Raw genomic sequence first — 22,676 nt, forward strand, 5'->3', positions numbered from 1 at the left:
GTCTAGCTTCAAAGTTCTGTGTCTGTCAAACCAAAAGCTTTGCTTTACCTCCCATCTACTAGTAAGAGCTCTAAAGAATCACCATATATTTGGTGTTTTAAAATCAAGCAGCAAACTCCTTAATTTATTTTTCTGTCATTCAGGCCTACTCCGTTTACTTTAAGGAGGATTACTGAGGATCCAGATTTGTGGGAGAGAACTACATCAGGAATGAGGGTTAATAAGACGATTGGAATTGCTATATATTATATTTAAGTATTTCCTGAGTATAGAATCAGAAGCATATTTTATCTTAAAATCATTAAAGGACATAAAATCTATGTCAGAATTCAAAAGGACACTTACAAATAGGATTCCTTTTTCCAGCCATGATGTCATAAATGTAGATTTTCTGTTAAAATCGTACTGTTATTCCACAATAGAGCGCATACAGTGGAGGGCAGCAACACCTTTCATTTCATGGAAGTAGGCTATACTATGGTATATATACAGACAGGTGAGAATTTAAAGGAAAAACCGACATAGTGCCTTAGCAAGACGTTGGGCCAGCATGTGCTGCCAGAACTCAAAAAAGAATGAGCTCAAAAAATAAAATCTCTACTAAGTTACTCAAAACTCCATTTATTCATCACAGCACATGGACAGAATGTTTTAAAGACAACAGTTAGAGCCATCTAAAATAATTACATCAATAATCATCTAAATCAGATCACAAGTGCTAACAGTTAATGTCAAAATTTTTAAAGGTCACCACAGATACTCAGCTCTCTATAATAGTGACTGACAACGGAGACAGGCACTGTTGTCATCATCATCATCGTATTGCTCAGCCTCAACACCCTACAACCCAGCCCTACTTTCCTCAAAGGAGATCTTCATTAAAATGCATGTTTAGGACTAAGTGTAATTCATAGTGAGAACGACTGACCCTGTGAACTATGTGTAAGACATACTTAATGTTAGGCTTACTGGATATCATTTCTGAAACATCAGAGTAAAAAGATGTAAATATATTCATATATATTTTCATATTAGATTGTAGTAAGTTGATAATGAGAAAGAAATTAATGTAACATTTTTAATGAACTGTTACACATCCCTTACACTTGCTCAAAAGCGCCATGACACATTCACAGACACTGCTGAAATTCTGAAGAACAGCAGCACATCAGCTTGAGCAAAATCTACAAAGTAAAATTACTCCTAGAAATGGCAATTTGACAAGTATTTATAATATGTATACTGTTAAGTTGTTGTAGACTTTATGTGGTACATCTCTGTATGACCCATGATCGAATGTGGTTATAGACCACCCTGGTCAATGAACCTGTGCTTACAGTTCAAATTCAGCATCTTAGCTACAGTTTGGTAATAAGCAAGATGGACTACTTGTTATTTATTAAAACTGACTATGTTTGTTAAGATTTTCATGGTTTATCACATCTGTGTGAACAATCTACAGAGGTTGAATGCCCCACTAATCAGTCAGGACTGAAGAAACCTTATGGATGAGAGTGAAACGGTTTAAAAAATCTAATGCAAATCCAGTTGCTTATGATTTAGCACTTCTATAAACTACTGTCTACTAGCACAGCTTGCAGCAATATCTGAATACAAATAAAAATATCGTCATCTTCAAAGCTCATGTAAAAATGCATTAGATTATTATGGGATTACACATAATTTACTTTAGCTAATTTAATGCAGAAGCTTTAACTGGTGAGCTACATTTGGATGGAGTGACAGCTTATAAACTACTATAATTAACTAACTAAACAAGGAGGACAGTTGCAAGTAGCTGCTTGAAGTATAAGCACAAGTCCATGGAAGAGAGTAAGATGCAATAGTGGAAAACAATAGAGGTGCTGTAGTCTATCTGACAAACAGCAGTCAACATCTCAGAAACAGCCTGATGCAAACTGAAAATGATCAGTTTCACCCTATGTGCCATTTACTGACACTACTTCTCTATTGTCACAAATGAAAAACTGGAAAACCAGAAAACTAAAAGCAAATGAGTTTTCAGAAATAAAAGCTGTGACTAATTTGAAGCTCTTGTTCAAGAGCAACATGAATGTGTTTAAAATTTAAGGTTACAAATGGCTGCCATCAGTTGAAAAAGTAGCAAAAAAATATATTTGCACATTTAAGTAACATGCAGGCACTAAATAATCTGACATTTTTATGGTCCATTTAAGATTCACATTTTTCTGGGCTACAACATTTCAAGCTGAAGAGTCATTCCTACTAATAGCAACACCACAGGCAGAATCATAACAAGGATATTTCTAACAGACACCATTAAATGACATGCAGGCTGGCATCATAGCTTTATTGTGTATTCCTTCATAGAGTCATCATTGACAAAGAATTCCGTATCTAACATAACTGTCTGCCTTCTTAAAACAAATGTTCTGGCTAACTATAATTACTTCAGTGACTGTGAGTCAGGTGGTGGGACTGATACTTGCAAATGATCACTGAAAGAAGCTGTATGTAAGACTTTGTTCTGAGCCATTAACTGAGGCTTATTAGGAGTTGGGATCTTCTCTTATTTACATGTGTCTAATGCTGTGCTACCTGTTAAAGGGAACAGACCAAGATTTTTAGCCTGCTTCTAGACATCAGAATCTCAGATGTCTCAGCAAAAAATCTGGTCTTGTGCAATTTGCCGGCTCTTTCCCTGATGATGGAAAAAAATCCAAGCCATTCAGAACTCTGTAGGCCAAATTAAGAATGGGGACATCATCTTCCTATACCAGAAACAGAAAAATGGCAACAGAAAAATTGCTGCAAAAATGAAGACAAGAGTGGATAAGCTTTGCGCAGCTGCAAAGTTTGTTTTAAGTTGACATAAAAATTCAATGAACATGAAAAACGTTAACTGCTCCAAGCAACTGCTACCGCAACTTCTGTGCCGACTGAAAATTACATTGGTGAGATGGATTCATCACCCAATACTGATTGGTTAAACTAAAGAACTCCTCAGAATTATAAATTGGTGCTAAAATAAACACAATGTCATACTGGGAAACAGCTCCCGTTTCACTCATGCTTTAATGGCAAACTGCTACAGACTTTGGGTTAGATGACCGAACAAGCCTGTTTTCCAAAATGTTGGACTGTTTCCTTTAAGAGGTTGGTGAGGAACAATAGTATTGGCAGGAAAGGGTAAGGAAAAGATGGTGCTAGATTTACTGACATGATGCCTTCATACATAGTACTGCTAGTCTAGTCAGTCTATACAGGAGAACATGAATCCAGATGAGGAAGATTCTGGAATTTGTCATTTCAACATATTTACTTTACAGAAATATGAACATTCCTTTAAATTTGAATGATTTTCTGGGTAATTTTACAGCTTTATGACAGGAAAGGTAAGAGGACATAATTATCATAACTTCTGGCTAAGGAGATGAAGACTGGCAAATATTCACTGTTATAAACTCAACTGGCCCTGGATCTTGAAACAGAAGTTATACAGGTCTGTGTTAGTTATTGTGTGGGTTGTGCTTAACATGACATGTACTGTAAGGAGTTTCAATCCCTCCATTCTGGATTAACTCATGTATTGTCAGTCAGGTTCCCTGTGGGTCAGAATTTATTTGTGCTGGGCCAACACATCATTAAAGATGTTGAGAAACATGTGAACATGGTACTCCTTGAACACCAGTGATGGACGGAAACGGATGGATCGATCCCCACACCCTCCCAGGAGGACACCTGTCAATGACAAACAGTTACTATATATTCACAGAGTTCAATAACAATCTGTCATCCATCTTCATATGAACAAATTGATTTTGATTCATTGTACACAGCGCCAATCACAGACAATGTACAGATATAAATATTAACAGTGAAATAGGCTGTATCCAGATACCAGTAGTGTTACATAACATGTAACATAAGACATAATTCCATACTTAATGCTGCCAAATTGGTTTGTCAGAAGGTAAAGTTATGGTTAATGTTTTTATAGAGGGGTTTCCCAGCAATATCATCAAGAGACTTGTGCTGATATGAGGGGTAGAAAAAAAACAGAATGAGGAGTTGTTTTTGTCATGAACTGCATGAGGCGCAAATGTAATAAGAGAAAAATGAATCATAAGGAGGAAGACTTCCTGTAAGCTCAGAGTACATAAGTAGCTATTAGCATCTTGGTATCTGGTCAGAACTCTAGATTGTACTGGAAGGTGGTGGATGGTTTTGCACAGAACCTGGTGGGGAAAAAACACCTGTTTGAAGGTAGGGGAGAACAGGCTAAGTTGAGCCAGTAGGTAAGATGAGCCACCCCATGTATCTAGGTAACCATAAACAAAAGTAATCATGTGACCACAAATTAAGGAAGTACAGTTCACATTACTCGATCCATCTTGGACTCAAGCACATGTAGATGGTGGTAAGCAAAACAGAGCAAACAAAATATTTTTGTCATGCCAAGTGATTTCATCATGTTACTAAAATTATCAGTCTTGTATCTTAATAAAAATATATAAGTTTTGGACATTATGTGTTAGTATAAGTCAGTTTAAACTGCAAAAAACAAGGTCATAAACTCAGCATGATTGTGAATCTGAGCCATTGCGTGAAACAGTTTTGTCAAAATGGAGGTTGTAGGGTAAAATGTGCCAGTGATGTTGGGGCAAGTTGAGTAAATGGCTCAATTTACCACCAAAAGTTTAAATAGGCTACATATGTATGGAGTAAGTATTATTTTCTGATTCTCTAGAGACTAGAGACATTGTTCATGTTAATGTTTGATCACTGTTACAAGTGTTAGAATGTTGATGAATAACCTAATTGTTGACTAATGTTAAGTTAAGTTTAAGCCACACACAAACATGCTGTCCATACAAGGTGATAAATGAAAGGAAAAAACAACATAAGGGGCCCTATCTTACGCCCGGTGCCCACGTTGTTACAATAGCAATGGCACTTGCGCCATCAGTGTGCCCATGGATGTGTTGGTCTAAAAGTAAGGTGTGGTCAAGTGCACTGTTGGCGCATTGCTATCTTGAGGCAGCAGAGAACGATTGCGCTGTTGGCCATCAAAAACCTGGTCTAAAGTCAATGGCGCGATGTAACTGTTATTTTAGGGGCGCATTATCAGGACAGTAATATGCACCTACACAGGCGGGTGCACAACATACACTCTGCTTGTTACACACACAGGACGCGCAGCAGCACACAAACATGCAAAAGGCAACAAATAAAAGGATTATAATGTGAAAGATTATTATTGTGTATATTAATATATTTTTAAAAATACATGTAATAATACTTAGTCATAATATTTATCAGAATTAACTAATTGCAGTAATGATGGATTAAATTGTTTAATTATTTGACCAAATTGTGGCAATACATGTAGGTATTTAAACAGGAAGACAACAACGGATCAGACACAGATTGACTTTCCTGCTGCATCAGTACATGATGGCATGAGGACATATGAGGAAATACATGAGGTGAAAACAATTATTAAACTAACGAAGGAAATAAATCTGCACAGCTTCTAGCTTCAAGGATCAGCACCTTGGAGAGCTGATCAAGTCCTGATAACTGTGTTGATGATTCTTTACATGATTAAAATTAATTATTTAATTATTGAACAATATTTAACAAATATTCTTTAACATTTTTGAGAGTACAGTGATAAGGTTTCCATATTTTCAGCAATTAAAACCCCGCTGATTTGTCCTGTCACTCCATGACTGAACAAAACGATTTTAAAGAAACCAAAGCTGTAATTAAAAAAATAAATCTTTTCAAAAACCAAACAAAGATAAATTTGCAACAAATTAATGAACAGGACCTTAAACTGGTGGTCTGGGGAAAACAGAAGTGTTTTCAAACAGTTTGTTTCAGTTTTCCACAAGAAGCTTAAACGCACAACATTTAATTTCTGCCGCTAGGGGTTTCTCAATCAAAACAATAACAAAAGAGAGTGTGATGACGGTGTAAAGGATCATGGGAGTTGTTGTCTTCGAGCTGCTGCTAACATTTGCCCAGCTTGTTTGCCTGATAACTTAAGATCCAGACGTCCAATGACTAAAATCCTTCATCCAATTAAAAGATACAGTTAAGAACAACCAAGAGCTATACAGTTTATCATAAAAATGTGGCTTAAAACTGAATAAAAGTCAATTCATGTCAGTTGGTTGGCAGGCAACCACAACACTGAGGTATTATCTTGTATGCATATACTCTTTGGTAGACGCCATTGTGACAAACAACCGCAATGCCGCCGATGTATTATCTTGTATGTGTATACTCTTTGGTAGAGGCCATTTTAATGGACAAACACAACGCCGACGCATGCATCTTGTGTGCGTATACTCTTTGATAGAGGGGTGTGACGCCATTGACAGGTGACCAAATGAAACGGACCTTGGTTACCTTGGTTAAAATTACTGATTTCTCTGGGTTCGAAAATTGTTGGAAACATTTGGGATAACGTAAGTACACAACTCAACAAAATATATAACATAGGTCTAGTTATTTTTAGACATTTTAATGCAGAATAGTTATATAAAAGAATAAAATAGTAGATTTAAAGGATGAGTGGTTAGTTTGTCAAATATAGCCTACATCTTCTTAGTGTAACTTTCCCACCTCACCTCTGATAAAGAGCAGCCACTTCCCTAAACTTTTCCTCATCCAGCGAACAAAGAGAGCGAAAACCCCAAATGGGGTTAGGTGTCTGTCAGATGTTATGTTATTGTGTCGGTCTGAATGGGATACTAGCATCAACAGATCACTCATTCACTGTTGACACATAAAAGCTGACAGGTCTACTATGACAGAGTATTAAAATCTCATATTATCATTATGTCTGTTCTTGAAATACTACAACTTTATTCTCATAACATTATGACTTTTTCTTATTAAAGTACAACTTTATTCTTATGACATTACCAAATTTTTCTCAAAATATTACCAATTTATTCATGACATCTCTGTTTTTTTTCTTTCAATGTTACCATAATACTCCAAAAAAGAGAAAAAATGGTGAGCTACTTCATACCTTTGTCTCTGGCCTTAAGAAGGATGCTGTTGCGTGTTGCATCATCACAGATATCAATGGCACAGAAGGTTCCCTGTCCTCGGGCTCGGCTCAATATGTTGGGGTATTGAGCCTGGGGACCAGAAGCAAGCAGGTCATATTCACACAAATGTTGGTCACATGCACAACAAGCAAGTTGAAAACATCGATCAAACTACAATCAATCAAACTACAGCTACAATAGAAGTGGTAGATATGAATAAATCCTCTATCATTGTATTTATATTGCAATATCAATATATACACATCCTGATTGTACATTTTCTGATAAATCAATTTATAAACGGTTTATGATAAACAGATAACCAGACAGGAATGTTATTGGTTAATTCAGTGAATTAAATACCTGGCAAATTAAGTATTCTATCACACTGATCCAATATCATCAGTATAAATCCAATATACACATAAATCAAAACTGATCATTGATTTACAACATATGGCAAAATCTCTAAGGGTTTATAACCTACAAACACAGTCTATGGGTTTTAGAAGACTGACGCAGACATCAGAAGGCCAGTAGTGGCCTTTTCTTTGAGGCCGTAAAAGCTGGAAGCCTAGCATAATAAAATCAGCCAAAACACCTCCTGTGCAAGGTGTGCATTTTCCAAAAAATGTTAAAAACACATAAAGGCCATACATATTTTGTTACTCATGCTGTTAATTTATTCCTGATTAGGTGAAGTAGGTCACTTAAATTTTGGAAGTCTGAAACAAACAAATTGTACACAAAAATGAAGAAAAATGTATGCAAGTTTGGACCAAATAATACAAACTTCTACTTTACATATGCACACCTACACACACACTTTACCTGCAGCTCATAAAGGCCGTTTAGCAAGGCTTTCCCAGAACGAGTCACCTCCTCCAGAAGGTTTTCTCTGCGTATCACATTAAGAACCTCAGCCAGGAACAGGTTCTTTGATGGGTCACCCATCCATGTGTTAAAGATACGGTATGGCTGAAAAAAGACAACAGATACACAAGCAAACAGACCTGTAAACAAAAAATGGAAAGGATCTTATAAACATCTTTTAACAAGTATTGAAGACATTTCAGTATATGTTTGTCTGCGTGTGAAGCACTGTGAAAACCTTAGGTTCTAAATACATCCATGATGTAAATTAGCTCAGTCAACTAACTCACATGGAGTAGATTATTATTTAAATAGAAGAAGTAGAATATGTACAGCATTAGTGTTTGGTGTCTTGGCTCTGACCTACAGCCTACAGATGGATGCTGGGGTGGAGGTAGGGCTTTTGAAATGCTATATGAACAGCAGTGGCAGCCATAGCAGCAAGCAACAGCATAGCTTATGTGAGCAGTGTGAGCAGAGCACTCATGACTTAAGTGCACCGCCGTGGTTATAAGAGTGCATTAGACTTTAGGGATTTTGAAGGTGAGCTGCCTTATCATGGTATTTACCCAGAGACTTACCCTGCCTTCAAAGCCTTCTGGTTTTTAAATAATACTTTGCATTCAATGAGAGAATCTCATTCGGATTTAAACCTCTGTCTGGTAGGGGTGCGCAAAAAAATCGATTCACATAAGAATCATGATTCTATCTCTGCCGATTCAGAATCGATTAGGAAATTCCAAGAAGCAATTCACATTTTTTAGTCTTGCCACAACACTGTTTTCCATTTTTTCCTGACATGAGTTAGCTCACTAAATCCCATAGTTGGCGTAATGACGCCTCACTGGTTTCCACCCTGACCCAATTTGGGGGGCAAGAAGGAAGTGAAGTGTGTGTCATGGAGAGACAGTGAGCAATGGTTGAACAAATACAACCTGCCCCATCAGCAATGAAGGCAATCATTTGGACATATTTTGGATTTTATTCTCTTGAAGGGAAGAACAAGCTTGACAAGACAAATGCCATTATCAGGCATTGCAGCGCACCTCCGCAGGTTTATGTGGAGGTGGGGGGTGTTGTTGTGGGCATATTTATTTGTAACCGCCATGAAACAATCAGTAAATTACTAATAAGTAATAATTCTCACTACCACCATTTGCTCTCCCCATCCACTCTCTAGCTCGCTCGTCCACTGCTTCTCTCTCTCTCTTTCTCTATCTCTCTCGTCTTTATTGAAAAGAGTCAGGAAGCCGTCAGCAAAGCCTAACTTTACTTTTAACGTTATCAAATGGAGATAAATGTCCTCCCCTCTTCCTGGTAATGTTTTTGTCTTCCCTCATGGCAGGGTTGTGAAGCGTTACAGGTTGCGTTTCTCCAAAAGCTGATTCTGGTTCAACTTTCTCAGCCTTCCAGCTGTTTACCTGAGGCTGGAGCTGCTTGCGCATTGAAATCATGACAGGAAAAAGAAAGTTGTTTTCTTTCAATGAAAAATGTAGTCTCCTTGAAGCTTATGACAAACTGCCAAAAACGAGCCAATGAGATGCAGCAGCGAAACAACCAGCATTTAAACAGCTGTTCTGTATTTTGAAACAGTCAATAAAATTCAGGAAATAGCCTGACCCTAATAACCCTAACCCTAATAGAAAAAGAAACAAAATCTGTTATAATAATCATCCGCTTATAGTGATCATTTTGACCTGGACAGAAGTGATCACTATAAGTGGTTTCCACTGTATAATGCACCTATCTTGTATTACTGTGTGTTCCTGACCACCAGATGGTTTCAGAAGTTTCAGAAGCGGCTCTCTGCTCTGCTAAACATACATGCCCAATATATTTTTGACAGAGGCCATGTCAAAGCCACATCAAGCTGCACAGAACAGATTGAGCTAGGCAGGAAGTCAGACACAGAAACAGTATAGAGTATCCGGTCAATTTACACCATAAAACACTTGCAGACTTCTGATTGTATATCAACAATAAACAATTAAAATAGACAAATGAAGAAACCATTTAACCACGTAGCCTATTTTCCCAGAGTAGAAGCACAAAAATTAAGGAAAATGGCCAAATCAACAAAATCTGAGCAAGTCAACAAAATCTGCAGTAATGACGGTAGCCTTAAGGCGCTCGTTCAGCTTTAACTAAGCTGACGTGATTACTGTGGTAGCAGCGCAACTGAATTTAAAAAGCAGCTGGCTTGACTGCAGTCAAAATGCTCAACTTCTGAAACGCTGCCGGTGGGGTATGACGCTGTATGGAGGATGGGACAAAACCACATCTGAGCCAGAACGTGACACAGATGCGCCTGGTGGGATCCATGGCATTTTAATGAACAGTGGTTTTATCATGACTTGTCTCATTTTAATTGGAGTAGAATAGAGTTGATCCCTGACGTGGAGACAGCCTGGGCATTTTTTATGAGGTTTATATGCAGATCGTAAATACACATGCCCCTTTCAGAAGTTACAGTAAAGGAGTGTGATAATCTCTGGTTTTCTTCTGAGCTAGCAGATACTATTCATGAGTGTAACTTGGCTGGGGCTAAGGCAAGGACAACAGGTTCTACCACCAACTGGCTTATTTTTAGACAACTAAGAAACAAATGCTCCTCTTTGATCAAGAAAGCCAAATCAGAATATTATTTGTCTATTACTGAAAATCTAAATGACCCTAGGAGGTTTTGGAAAACCATAAAATCCCTTTCTGTACCTTGCTTTGTTATGAAAGATTTGGTTACTGTTCATGACAAAATGGAGGTATTGAATTGTTTAACTGGCAATTTATATCTACTGGCTCTCTGTTTGACTCTGCTTGTTCTGCATCTGTGAAATCCTGTACTGATGTTCCAGTGTATACTGGTCAGTCTTTTAATTTCATACCTTTCTCTGTGCAGGAAGTTCACAAAGCCTTAGTGCTTTGGAGGGGTTTTCTAGGATCTAGCTTTAGATCCTAGAAAACCCATAGGACCTGGTTTTATTGATCCTTACTTTTTGAATTTGGCAGCTGGTTTTACAGCAAAGTCTCTTGCATATCTTTTTAAACTTACAGTGGAAAATAAGGAAACTCCAAGGATACAGGAATCTGCTTATGTCCTCCCTTTTATTTAAAGGAGGACTATTTTAAATAACTATAGGCTAATATCTAAAATTATCAGTACTGGCTAAAATTCTTGAGGCTCTTGCGTGATCAACTTAAGGAGTTTTAACATGATATTGATACAACATGATATTTTATCAACATGTAAATCAGGTTTTAGAAAAAAACAGCACCATCACAGCTGCACTGAAGGTAGTAAACGACATTTCTGTTGCACTTGACAAGAAGCAACTTTATTGATCTGTTCAAAGCTTTCAACACAGTCGACCATAATATTTTAAAACTTAGACTTCTTAACTCAGGACTTGGAGCAAGCAGTCGCTTGGTTCTCAAACTACCTAAGTAATCAGTCTCAGTGCATTAGATATGACAGTCTATGTTCTGATATTGTATCTGTTGAAAAGGGTGTACCAAAGTGCTCTGTGTTAGGTCCACTTTTATTCACTATTTATATAAATAATATGGGTCAAAACACGTCAATGCTAATTTTCATTTTTATGCTGATGACACTGTTATATACTGCTGTGCGACAACTCTTGTACAGGCCATTGACTACTTGCAAAATGCTTTTATTGTTGTCCAAAATACCCTACCTAAGCTGAAACTCATTCTTACTGCAAATAAGACCAAACTTTGTAGTGTACCAACTCTAGGGCCACTATTGACCACAAAATATACCTTTGGTGGTTGCTCTTGAGGGAAGTGAAATGAGGTTGTTAATTCATAAATTCCTGGGTATTTTGATAGATTTTTTTGATTGATGATTGATTTTATTTTCATATTTGTCTTTTTTTGTGTTTTGTTTGTAACGTCAAATCCTATTTATCAGATCGATTTCAGTTTGTACACGCTAACAATGAATCCTCCATGCATGCAAAAGTCCACAAGGTTCTGCATTTGGACCAACACTATTCACCTTACATATGCTTCCTTTAAGTAATGTTAGTATGACTTTTATCTGACCCTATGTACGTTATTGATTTTGGGTGTTGGACATGTGACATAAACATTCCATGGTCTGCATGCCACCTGATGAAATATGGTATAGCCCTTCTGGGGGACCTTTTAGATATAAATAATGGGTCCATGGTCAAGCTTGGAGCTGTTTCAGATGTGGTATCTTGTGACACATAATATGTTGTGAGGTAGCTGTCAATCACTTGATGGATGGCTCCCAACTGAATTAGTGCCCATGGAGAACCTATGGTATGCATGTGATAAGATACAGATGTGTAACCCTATATAAGTTATGCACTGACAGTGGTACGGTGCCCAGACCATCTTTGTACATGGAATGGACCCCATGGCCATCGTCTAATAAACGTCTTCAAAATAAGAACTTCGCCAGCTCTTCCTTTGAACGATATCATCACACATCCTTCCTTTCAAGTAATATTACTTGGAAACACTCCATAAATTTTCATTGTTATGCAGACGATACTCAATTATATTTAACAATGAAGCCAGATGAATTCAGTTAACTAAACTCCAAGCATGCCTTACGGACATAAAGACCTGGATGACCTGCAATTTTCTGCTACTAAACTCAAACTGAAGTTATTGTGCTTGGCCCACAACACCTTAGAAACACATTATCTAATGACATAGCCACTTTGGATGGCCTCCAGATCCAATGTAAGGAATCTGGAAGTTATCTTTGATCGGGATATGTCCTTTAACTCCCACATGAAACAAAATTTCAATTTCTTGGCAAGGTCTCCTTTGAAAGAGATTCTTAATCTCATTAGGACTATCCTGGTTAAATAAAAGTTAAATAAAAAATATCAATATGTGGTCTTAATATTACTACAGTAAATATTTTTTAAAATGACAAACCTTATCAGCCTGTAATTCTTGCTTGTGGTAGTAGCCGCCAGTCAGAAGCTTCTTGCTGAAGGAGACAATGTCAGCAGGGTCATCCATTCCCCAGTGTTCATGGGCCCAAAACTTTCCTGTGGACCCTCCACCGGTCTGGACTTCATCCACATGGAAAGCACAGCCATGCTGGGGAGGTAAAAAGTTAACAGACAGAATATTCAGGTGCCAACAAGAACACTGAAAGACTTTTTGCTTGCTATAATCCTTCCTTTATACTGGCCATTAAAAGATCCCTTCCTAAATTGATTTCAGTGTAAGTGACGAGGGAAAATCTATGGTCCTTGTTCTGTGCAAAAATGTATATCACTTCTCTTTCTCGATCTATACTTGAAATGGAAACTTCTTGGTATCCCCCAGGAGGAGCTGGAGGACGTTACCGGGGTGAAGGATGTCTGGGTTTCCTTACTCAGTCTGATGCCACCGTAACCTGGTCCCGGATAAACCATGGATGGAGGGATGTTTGAGCCAGAATCACATTCGAAATATACAAGGGGACAGTGTGAACAACCCGTGGAAAAACCTTCAAAAACAACCTTAGCAACAAAGGCCATGTAATAGACAACCATTTGTGGGCAGGCACGAACAATCTGATGTCATCATGGGAAGGAAGTAGAGGCAACATTGCAAACAAAGCGTTCAGAGCAGGCTGAATCCTGGGCTTTTGACTTGTAGAGAGCATCTTATAGGTATGGTCACCTCAAGTTCTGGAACTTTGACTAGCAGGGTCATCCATACATAGACTTCCCACATCATAACAGGATAAAAGTAAAAGGAAATCACAAAAATTCAGAGAGTCCAAAGTGGAGGGAGCTATCAAAGCGTAGCTTAGCATTCACTCTCACTGAAACTCCTCTGTCAGAGAAAAAACTGTTCCACAAAAGACCATTATTTTTTTGTGGAACAGAAAAAAATGCCATACATGGCCATACAAAAATGCTGATATCACAATTCATAATAAGTCAAGATTTCTCCCCATATGGCATCAAAAAGTACTGATCACATAGTTTTGTTATTTGATGGGTTATTTGATGGTTCAGGTTGTTTACACATGAATAATTTGTACATAAATTTGAATTCCCCATTCCTTTCAGATTGTTGGCTTTGAGAGCATAATTTTCGTTCTTCAATAACTTTTTATTGAGCAAAATGATTTGCAGAATGCTTAGGGGAAGTAAACAGTAATCTAAAAAGATAAGCTCTGTTACTGATTCTACACAGCAAAAGTGCCAGTGTTAATTTTTTAGTCTTTGTTGAAACCAATAGAGTTCAGTGTTGTTTTGACACTTAATTTATTAAAACTAACACTTCATGAGTCAGCTCCTGAACGTGTTGGTTGTTTCAAAAATTCTCACATTCAGAGTGTTAAATTGTTTTATCTGTGTCCGTTCTTTTGTTGATTAATCCATGTGTGCTGATGCAAGTTTTAAATGCAACACATTTTAGACATTTTTTACAAGGAGGTAATTTCAGTGTCATAGATTTATTCATGCCTTCAGGGGTCGGTGTATGTTTAATGTGAAATTTTTCCCTTCTTTTCTGTTTTAGTGTTGGCAAAATTCAATTTGCCGGGTTTTACTTCCTTGATCCTGAAGGATTCTGCAGGAGTGGAAATGGATTCAGATATATTTAATGAACTTCTGAAGACATCTGAGCTATCTTTCCTGGCCTTCACTGAAGAGTGAAATGGTAAGAAACTGCAGCCTTGTATTTCTCTGAAAATGAATTGTTCAATTAAATAATTTATATCAAATGTAGCTGTTATTAATCTTGTAAATTGAATTTTGCAACACAAGGCTGTGTGTATGTTCTTAGACAACAGTGTCGAGGAGTCTTTTTCAGAGGGTCATCTTTATCAGAGTGGTCACCATCACGTGTATCTAACAAGGTAATCTAAAACATTACGTTGTTGTCACAATGGTTACTTTAGTACTTCAGGTGCAGGTACAGTAGGCATGTCAGCCTGAATGTTTCTGTTATCTACCCTGAAGGTGCTCTGTATAAATGTCATGCAATTGTTGTTTCAGACCATCAAAGCAGCCTTGTACTCATAGCCAGGTGGTGACCAAATATTCAAAGAATATGAGAAAACAAACTGCCTTTCTGATGGTTCAAGAAGAAAGATGGTGAACATACTTGTAGCCCCTTTACTACAAATCATATACCTAACATTACTGTTTACCATTGTCCAAATCACACTGTGTGTTTTTAGACTGAGAGATAGATAGATTGGCTACCTTACAGACAGCCATTGGTTTCAATTCATTCCGCAGTATGGTATGAAAATCAAGTTCCAGAGACTTGCAACTTGCATAAAGCAAGTTTGACCCAAAAAAGGATAAAATGTTACTAATGTTACAACTAAATACTGTGACAGGTTGCCTATCTCAAGCAAGTTTCAAGTCTTGATTTTCATACCTTACTGAAATGAATGGAAACCAGTGACTGCCTTGAAGGTAGGAAAAATGATCAATCAATCATCAATCGAAAAATTCACAGTGTGATTTGGAAAATGGCCAGCACTTAAGTATACGTGATTTGTAATAAATGAGCTAAAACATGAAATAATACTGGTATGGTCCTTTAAGTGAAAGTAATCACTATGGTGTTAATTCTCATTCTCTAGACTGTGAGGTGGCTGCCATCCTTTTGCTTCTTCACCTGTTACCTTCAACATCCAAGGGCAAGAAGTCTTCAGAGATTAGTGCATCGGATGCTGCCGACTGCCTGATGAAGTTCATGAAGTTATGTTTTTAGAATTGTATTAGAGTACATCTTACTTCAGACGTCAACCAATATGGGGTTTTCAAGGGCTGACACCAATTTTGAGATGGCAAGGGGGACCGACGTGATCCAGATTTACTTTTTATTTTTTTTGTCCAGACAGGCTTGGTATTTGAACACAGAAGCAGCTTTGTCTTCATTAAAATTAATTGTTCACATGAACACAAAAATAATTGTGCACTTAGAGTCAAACATTGGAATAATTTCTCTTAATTCTGGGCAGCAGTGCCGGAATAAATTCCAAATTTTATTCCATGTGAATCATTCCCTCTCTTTCCCTCTCTCAGGTGGGAGAAGCATGGAGACCTTTCTCAAGGAAACTGGCCCTGCTCAGCCCTTTCTCCTGTGTGTCAGAGAAAGAAAGAACAGCATCCAGAATTTCTACATTGTCCTGGACCAAAAGGTCATTTCCTGTATGACCCAGACTTTGACAAGCTCTTCAAGGTACATTTTGCTTTTGCTGTGTCCTATGCTGAGGCATTGTGCAATTTCTACATATTCATCCAGACCACTGTGTATGGCATTGATGTAGCAGTGTGAAGGAGAGTCCTCAGTTCAAGGAAATCAGAGCAACAGTTCTTCACAGTGCAGTTTGAAGATCACACATGGTTGACTGGAAATATGTTCACGTTAAATTTGCAAGGTACACCACACAATTTGTTCAGTGTTATTTAGACATTTGAAGTTTCTGCATAATTTGTACCCAGAAAGGTCTTTGCGTGTGAACTGTGGAGAACCTGGATGTTTATTTGTTTTTTGCAAATACTCTGGTTACAAGCGGGACTTATCTCGAGCACATGGAGACTGTGCTGATGCAGATCTCATCAGGAATTTTGAGTTTGAACTTGGAGCTCCTGTTACACAGCCAGTAAACGTGGATCCCAAGAATATGCTCTACAGGGAGATGCCTCTATGATGCTTTTGAAACTGCTAATCCATTAGGCTCAAAAAAGTGAGTGCACAAACTTGGCTGTATTTATTTTATTTTGAGAAATTTGCCACCAAAGCTTAATTCTGTGTTGATGAACATTAATCTTATAGCCAGTCAATTTTCACTCAGATGACTTAAAGAAATTTGTGTTGATCCTATTCTAAAGCCACTTGTTGATGATCTAAAGATTTTAGAGACTGAAGGAATGCAGGTGCCCTTTTCAGCCACACCTGTGAAGGGTTAAGTTATTCAGGTTACTGGTGACAACTTAGCTTTACATGGCCTTTTTGACTTGTTGAATCATTTAGTGTAAATTATTGGCAATTTCATTTAACTGATAAGAGAGAGTAATTAGTTTTTAGTAAAGATCATCCTGATTTGCCTCTACACTTGAAAGACCTACATTCAGAACACTTTCATTCAGAACAAAATCCTGCTTTGGCCTCAACATTTGTATGATGTATGTATGTTCTGGGGCTGAAAATGAGATGCCTTTGTTCAACAGGATTGTCAGTATAATTGTTAGAGATGACAATGCTTACCTTCTAACAATGTAGTTTGATGATCACTTAAATACATTTAGTATTGAGGAGAAAACAGATGTCTTCACACTGATTTGTGTAGATGACCTTGTGTACTACAAACCTTATGATAGGCAATTTTCGTATGACACTGATAACCAAATGTATATCATCTACCCGTAATGTAATTTTTTATGACTCCATGCTGAGCTGTTTTCAGTTCATGAATTATGTTTGTAGTGTACCTGTCTTTTAATACACAATATTTTTGTGCAAGTTGTTGTCTTGTATATTTTTATAATTGATAGTATGGAAGGCATGTGGGGTAGGTAGTTGTGAGTACTGTGGCTGAAGGGGGCATCGGTTGTCCACAACAGTCTATACCCTCAGAGTTAATTGTGTTACACCCGTCAGTCTTACTATATTGTGAGTCGAGTGAAGTCTGGTGGTGCTGATTTCCTAACACTGACACTAGTGTAGAGTTCTATCAACCCTACTCAGTGTTAGCTTGTGTTAATTTTCAACTCCTTACAGTGTTATAACTCTGCGTGAGTGTTAAAAAGTTAACACTCTCAAAGTGTTAATTTAACACTTAATAGAGTGGACACATAGACAATTTTCTAGCGTTAAATTTAACACATTCAGAGTTAATTTAACATTGGTGATTTTGCTGTGTATTGTTACTGACTAGTGCTAGCCTGGCTGGGTAGGCTCAGGAGGCAGGAGATTGCATCGGTTGGGTTCTAAATATAAATTGTAAATTTTATGTTTTCTAGGCTTGGTGATTACTCATTTACTACAGTACTAAAACATAATTTAACAAAGTCATAAGAAGCTTAAACATCATTAGGACTTGGTTTTAAATGTACTGATGGAACTACAGTTCTTCATATCGTCAGGTAGGGCATTCCACTGAGTTGTGGCTTTTATAGAGAATGCTGACTGCCCAAATGCGTCAGCATTAGGAAGTTGTACAATGGTTTTAGAGAAAAACATACCTTTTGTCTTGTTTACATTTAGACTCAGAGATGATAGATGAAGCCAATATGTGATGCTTTCCAACGAAATTGTTAGCTTAGCAGCTGCTAACTCAGCTGTTTTTGCATGTGTGTACACAACAGTGTCATCTGCATACATTTGCAGTTCTACATCATGACACTGTTGAGGGAGATCATTAATATATAGGCTAAATAATAGGGGACCTAACACTGAACCTTGTGGAACACCTATTGTGCACTTCATGTTACTGGACAGTGTGTCACAAACTTTTACACATTGTATCCTATTAGATAAATATGAAGACACACATGCCAGTGCTCTAAATGAGAAGTTATATTTAGCGAGTTTCGATATTAAACATCATGATTGACTGTGTCCAATGCTTTATGCAGATCTAAAAATACAGTACCAACTACACCTCCTTTATCAAGTCTTGATTTACTTTTCTCTATTAAGTGCAAGGTAGCAGTTTCAGTGAAATGATCTGCTCTAAAGCCGAGATGCATACAATGTGGACAAAATTGCTTGTATTAAGAAATGTTGTCAGTTGTTGACAACTTTCTCAGAAACCTCTCAGAGTACTGGCAGTATACTTATTGGTCCGTAGTTACTGGCTTCAAGGGAGTCTCCAGATTTAAAAATAGGCGTGACAATGGCACACTTCCAGTCATCAGGAAAGGAGCTGTATTTGAAATATCTTTGTGTGATTTAACAAATATGGTGTCAAATTGGGAAGCATCTCTACTTTTGGAGCTTTTTAAGGAGCTGATGATTTCGTTTACTTGTAACTCATTAGTCTTTAGAAGCTCAAAAACCTAGCCTGTAACATGTACAGGAACAATATCCAGTTTCCTTTTCATATTTTTTTTCTTAGCTCATATACAGACTCAAGAAAAATATTATTAAAGACAGACGCAACAGCAAGATGATCTGCAATTAACCTTCCCTGTACTTTGAGTTTAAAATCTAAAAAAACTGGCTCCCTCCTTATGAGATTATTGGTGTTTTCCCAGATCAATTTACTGTTAACTTGCCTCATTCAATATATTGAGATAAAAACAAGATTTTACTGCTTCTCTTGGCTCTTGGATAACTTTGTTCCTTAAATCTTTATAAATCAGCATGTCAGTGTCTCCTCTAGTTTTAATTGCCTTCCTTAGTGCAGCATCTCTAGATTTCATTAGTTTCCACAAATTTTCATTAAACCATGGTAATTGTTTTTTTTTTTTTTTTTTAGATATTATCTGCATCTTCACATTAAATCCTTCCCTCGCAGAGTTGATTCTGTGAGTAAAAGTATCACAGCCATAGTCCAGATCATCAGAGGACAGTACATCATCCCAGTTCAAGCTGTTCTTTTCACTGACAAATTCTTCTCGCTTAGCTCTGGGTATGCACTGAGGGATCATTGGCTTAGTTGCTGTGGTCCTAAATCTATTTTTAGTCAGTTTTCTCACACATAGGGTTAGGTTATGATGTGATAAGCCAGTGATTAAATTATAACTTTTAATAATTCTTTCTGGTTTGTTAGTAAATATCAGATCAATTTGTGTACAGAAGCATTTTGCAATCCTAGTTGGGCCTTTTAATAGTTGTTCTAGTTGGAATTTCTCTGTGATCATTTTTAGTTTTTTCCTCTTGGATTTATCCTCCCAGTTCACATTAAAATCACCCATAAGTAATAATTCTTTGTTGAGATTGCACTCTTTCAAGACTTCTGTGAGTTGATCATACAAAGTGTCACCTGCAGAAGGTGGCCTATAGACACCTATGATGTTTAAAGATTTGTTGGGACAAGATTATTTTTTATTCCAACATATTCTAATGTGTTACCCGCATTGTAAACCACATGTTGACATTTGATGTTGTCTCTCACATAACACATTGGTATCTGGGCACTGTAAACACACTCACAGGAGTTGTTTGTTTCAACCATTTTTCAGTCAGAGAGAGAAAGTCCAAATTTCAGTCAGACAGAAGATGAGTTAGCTGATTGCTCTTTGCAGTAATGCTTCTGATGCTAAAATGTCCACTTAATAGCCCCCTCGGTTTCAGCTTTTCACGATTCACTTCACTTTTGCATGATTTACAGTTTGGAAGGTTTTGAATAACCTCTGCCTCCTCACTACAGGGTTTCGACACACAGTGGTGTCATCAGCAGATTTTGTGAGAGAGACACTGGACCTATCACGGTCTCCATAGTCCAGTAGCAAAAAGTTATTCATTGAGACATGTTGGGACTCACTAGTGGACCACATGTTTCAAGACTCCAAGAAACCTGAGTCCTGGGTTGTTTGCACCTAAAGTGTGTAACTCCACTCATGGATCCAGGTTAACAAAACCTTAACACCCTCTTCTCCCTCTCTTTCCCCTCACAACTGCTGCAGGAGCAGCAGCTCTCTGCTTTTTCTCCTCACGGTTGCTGCTGGAGCAGCTCTCTGCTCTCTTGTGTGGCCTGCACATAGCAGACACACACAGAACTCTTTTTATTTACGGCAGAAGACGTAGACGCAGAAGAGCCTGCCTAAGACTCAGCAACTGAAGTTATCTAGTTCCAGCAGCTACCACACAAGTCTGCTGGCTGATTTAACAAGTACAGGAGCTACGAAACAGAGTTAGCTTACCGCTAACTCTACACAAAGGAGTGACCTGGGCCCTCTAAATTGCACGACTGGAGTGCTGTCTCCCCAGCAACGCCTACATCTTTCAGCTTTGGAGCCAAACCCCTCTCAGCCTGTCTCTTCCATGGATTCACCAGCTTAGAAGCAGAACACCACAGAGCATCTCTTTCTTCATGGACTGGTAACAACTGGGCATAGTCTAGCAACATATAGTGAAGCATAGCACGGCTAAGCAAGAATGTTTAACTTAATAAATGTACTGTACATGTGTGGATTTGATTAAGGTTATTCATTGAACTATTGTTGCGATGTCCTTGTTGTTCATAGTCAGGTAATAGCATAGCCACACTGCTAGGTTAATGTTAGCATGCTTAACACATGTTACATCCAGTAACTAGACCTTGCATGCAACTAACCTCTTCCTAACCCGGCATCTTTAGCCTACACCAATTGGCCTTGAATAGAGAACCACACAGTTAAGAGGCTTAAAACCCAGTTTTGCAAACTTTGGTTCAAGCAGCATATGTGGTTCAAGACACCACATGGTCACCACACGGCCATATTGTCTGCATGCCATGTGCTCAGTCACCAGGTGACTTCAGCCATCTTGCCATTGTCTTCCACACACATACACACACACACTTGTATGTAAGTACACCTAGCTAGATCAATATTGAGTGTTTTGCTCTTTTACCTTCTTGTTAAATAAATGCTTTTGGATATACCTGTTGTCTGTTTTAATGTTGCACAAGAATGAGTTTTGCCAACCTCTGCTCAGCAAAGAACTCCAAAATCCTTCAACCTTAACTAGTTATTGATATGGTAATTTTGTTTATAGTTATTAAGTTAATTGTTAAACAAAGTTCAAAACTGAGTAGTACACTTTGAGATTGAATTGGCTATCTTTTTCCCTGACTTCAGGGTGGTGCCCTGTTATTATTAATTCTTATTAATAATTTTATTGATTTTAATAATTAATAACTATCATTAATTATTGCTGATAGCCAAACTTGTAGCCAAGGCCCAACACAGATAACACTGCTGGTTTGAATGTTCATGATAATGTGGACCTATAATTAATCTTTGATATTAAGTGAAATCAAATGTGTGAGAGGATTATTACAGCCTACAATCTTCAATTCACCACCTCACCATCTGTGTCGTCGATTTCCCCTGTCTCCAAAATGTTCGTATGCATGGGTCAGAGTTTACGTACAGGTGTGTACATTGTCCAGACAAGTTTATAGTTTATAGATCACAACTTTTGTGTGGGAGGTGGTGTACGCCTCTTTCAGGCCCCGTTTTGTGCGTACGCAACAGTTATAAATGAGACGTCAGGTCTTTTTCCTGATGAAAAACGGGTTTTGACAGGCATGCTCTGTGGTACGATAAACAGCTCCTCTTAAGCCCCTCAGCACTGGCCCAGTGCACTTAAAACCTCCTCTTGACCACAGCTGGACGAAAAGGCCGCCATCCGGGTGGTTTGGATCCCCAGAAGACCAATGTGGCCAGGACCGCAGCTGGTGTTTAATCCCTCCATGTTTACCCTGTTGTTTCCTTCGATGTTGAGATGGATGTAGAAGTGGTCTTGCTTGTCCATGTGGTTGGGATCGCTGCTAGTGTTTATCCTCTCCACCTTTTCTTCAATGTTTACTCTGATGTTTACATTTGAAAACCTCTACTGGCCAGGTAGCAGAGTCGGCAGGAGGGTGAGCTGACCATTTCCATGTCCGGATGAGTGATTCGTAGTCATATGTTATCATTGTCCAAAAATGTCTAATATTATTCATAAAAAGTTCACAGAAGTGCACAAATTTAGCAGAGCTGACAGAGAGGTGATTGGATAGGTTGGTGTCTTCTAGAGTCCAAGGTGCATAGAGAGGCTCCAGCATGCGTGGGTTACATTACTGGCAAGGATCCT

The 22,676-nt window shown here is 38.0% G+C and overlaps 1 protein-coding gene across 2 annotated transcripts in view; it reads right to left on the reverse strand.

Annotated features, from left to right (window-relative positions):
• Window positions 1-601: 601 nt before the first annotated feature.
• The window catches only part of abat (4-aminobutyrate aminotransferase), a 62,086-nt gene continuing 40,011 nt past the window's right edge, over window positions 602-22,676 (reverse strand). The window contains exons 13-16 of one of the 2 annotated variants that reach the window (XR_006398355.1): window positions 12,861-13,028; window positions 7,884-8,065; window positions 7,031-7,142; window positions 602-3,723 (exon numbers count right to left, since the gene is read on the reverse strand). Coding sequence is in view for 1 of the 2 variants with exons in the window: in XM_044330297.1 (XP_044186232.1) it covers window positions 3,602-3,723; window positions 7,031-7,142; window positions 7,884-8,030; window positions 12,861-13,028 (549 nt within the window). In the remaining variant the exon portion in view is untranslated. The remainder of the gene's footprint in view (window positions 3,724-7,030; window positions 7,143-7,883; window positions 8,066-12,860; window positions 13,029-22,676) is intronic. The other variant, XM_044330297.1, reaches the window with a different exon arrangement.

Source organism: Thunnus albacares, chromosome 17, assembly GCF_914725855.1.
Source record: "Thunnus albacares chromosome 17, fThuAlb1.1, whole genome shotgun sequence".
Classification (NCBI taxonomy): Eukaryota; Metazoa; Chordata; class Actinopteri; order Scombriformes; family Scombridae; genus Thunnus; species Thunnus albacares.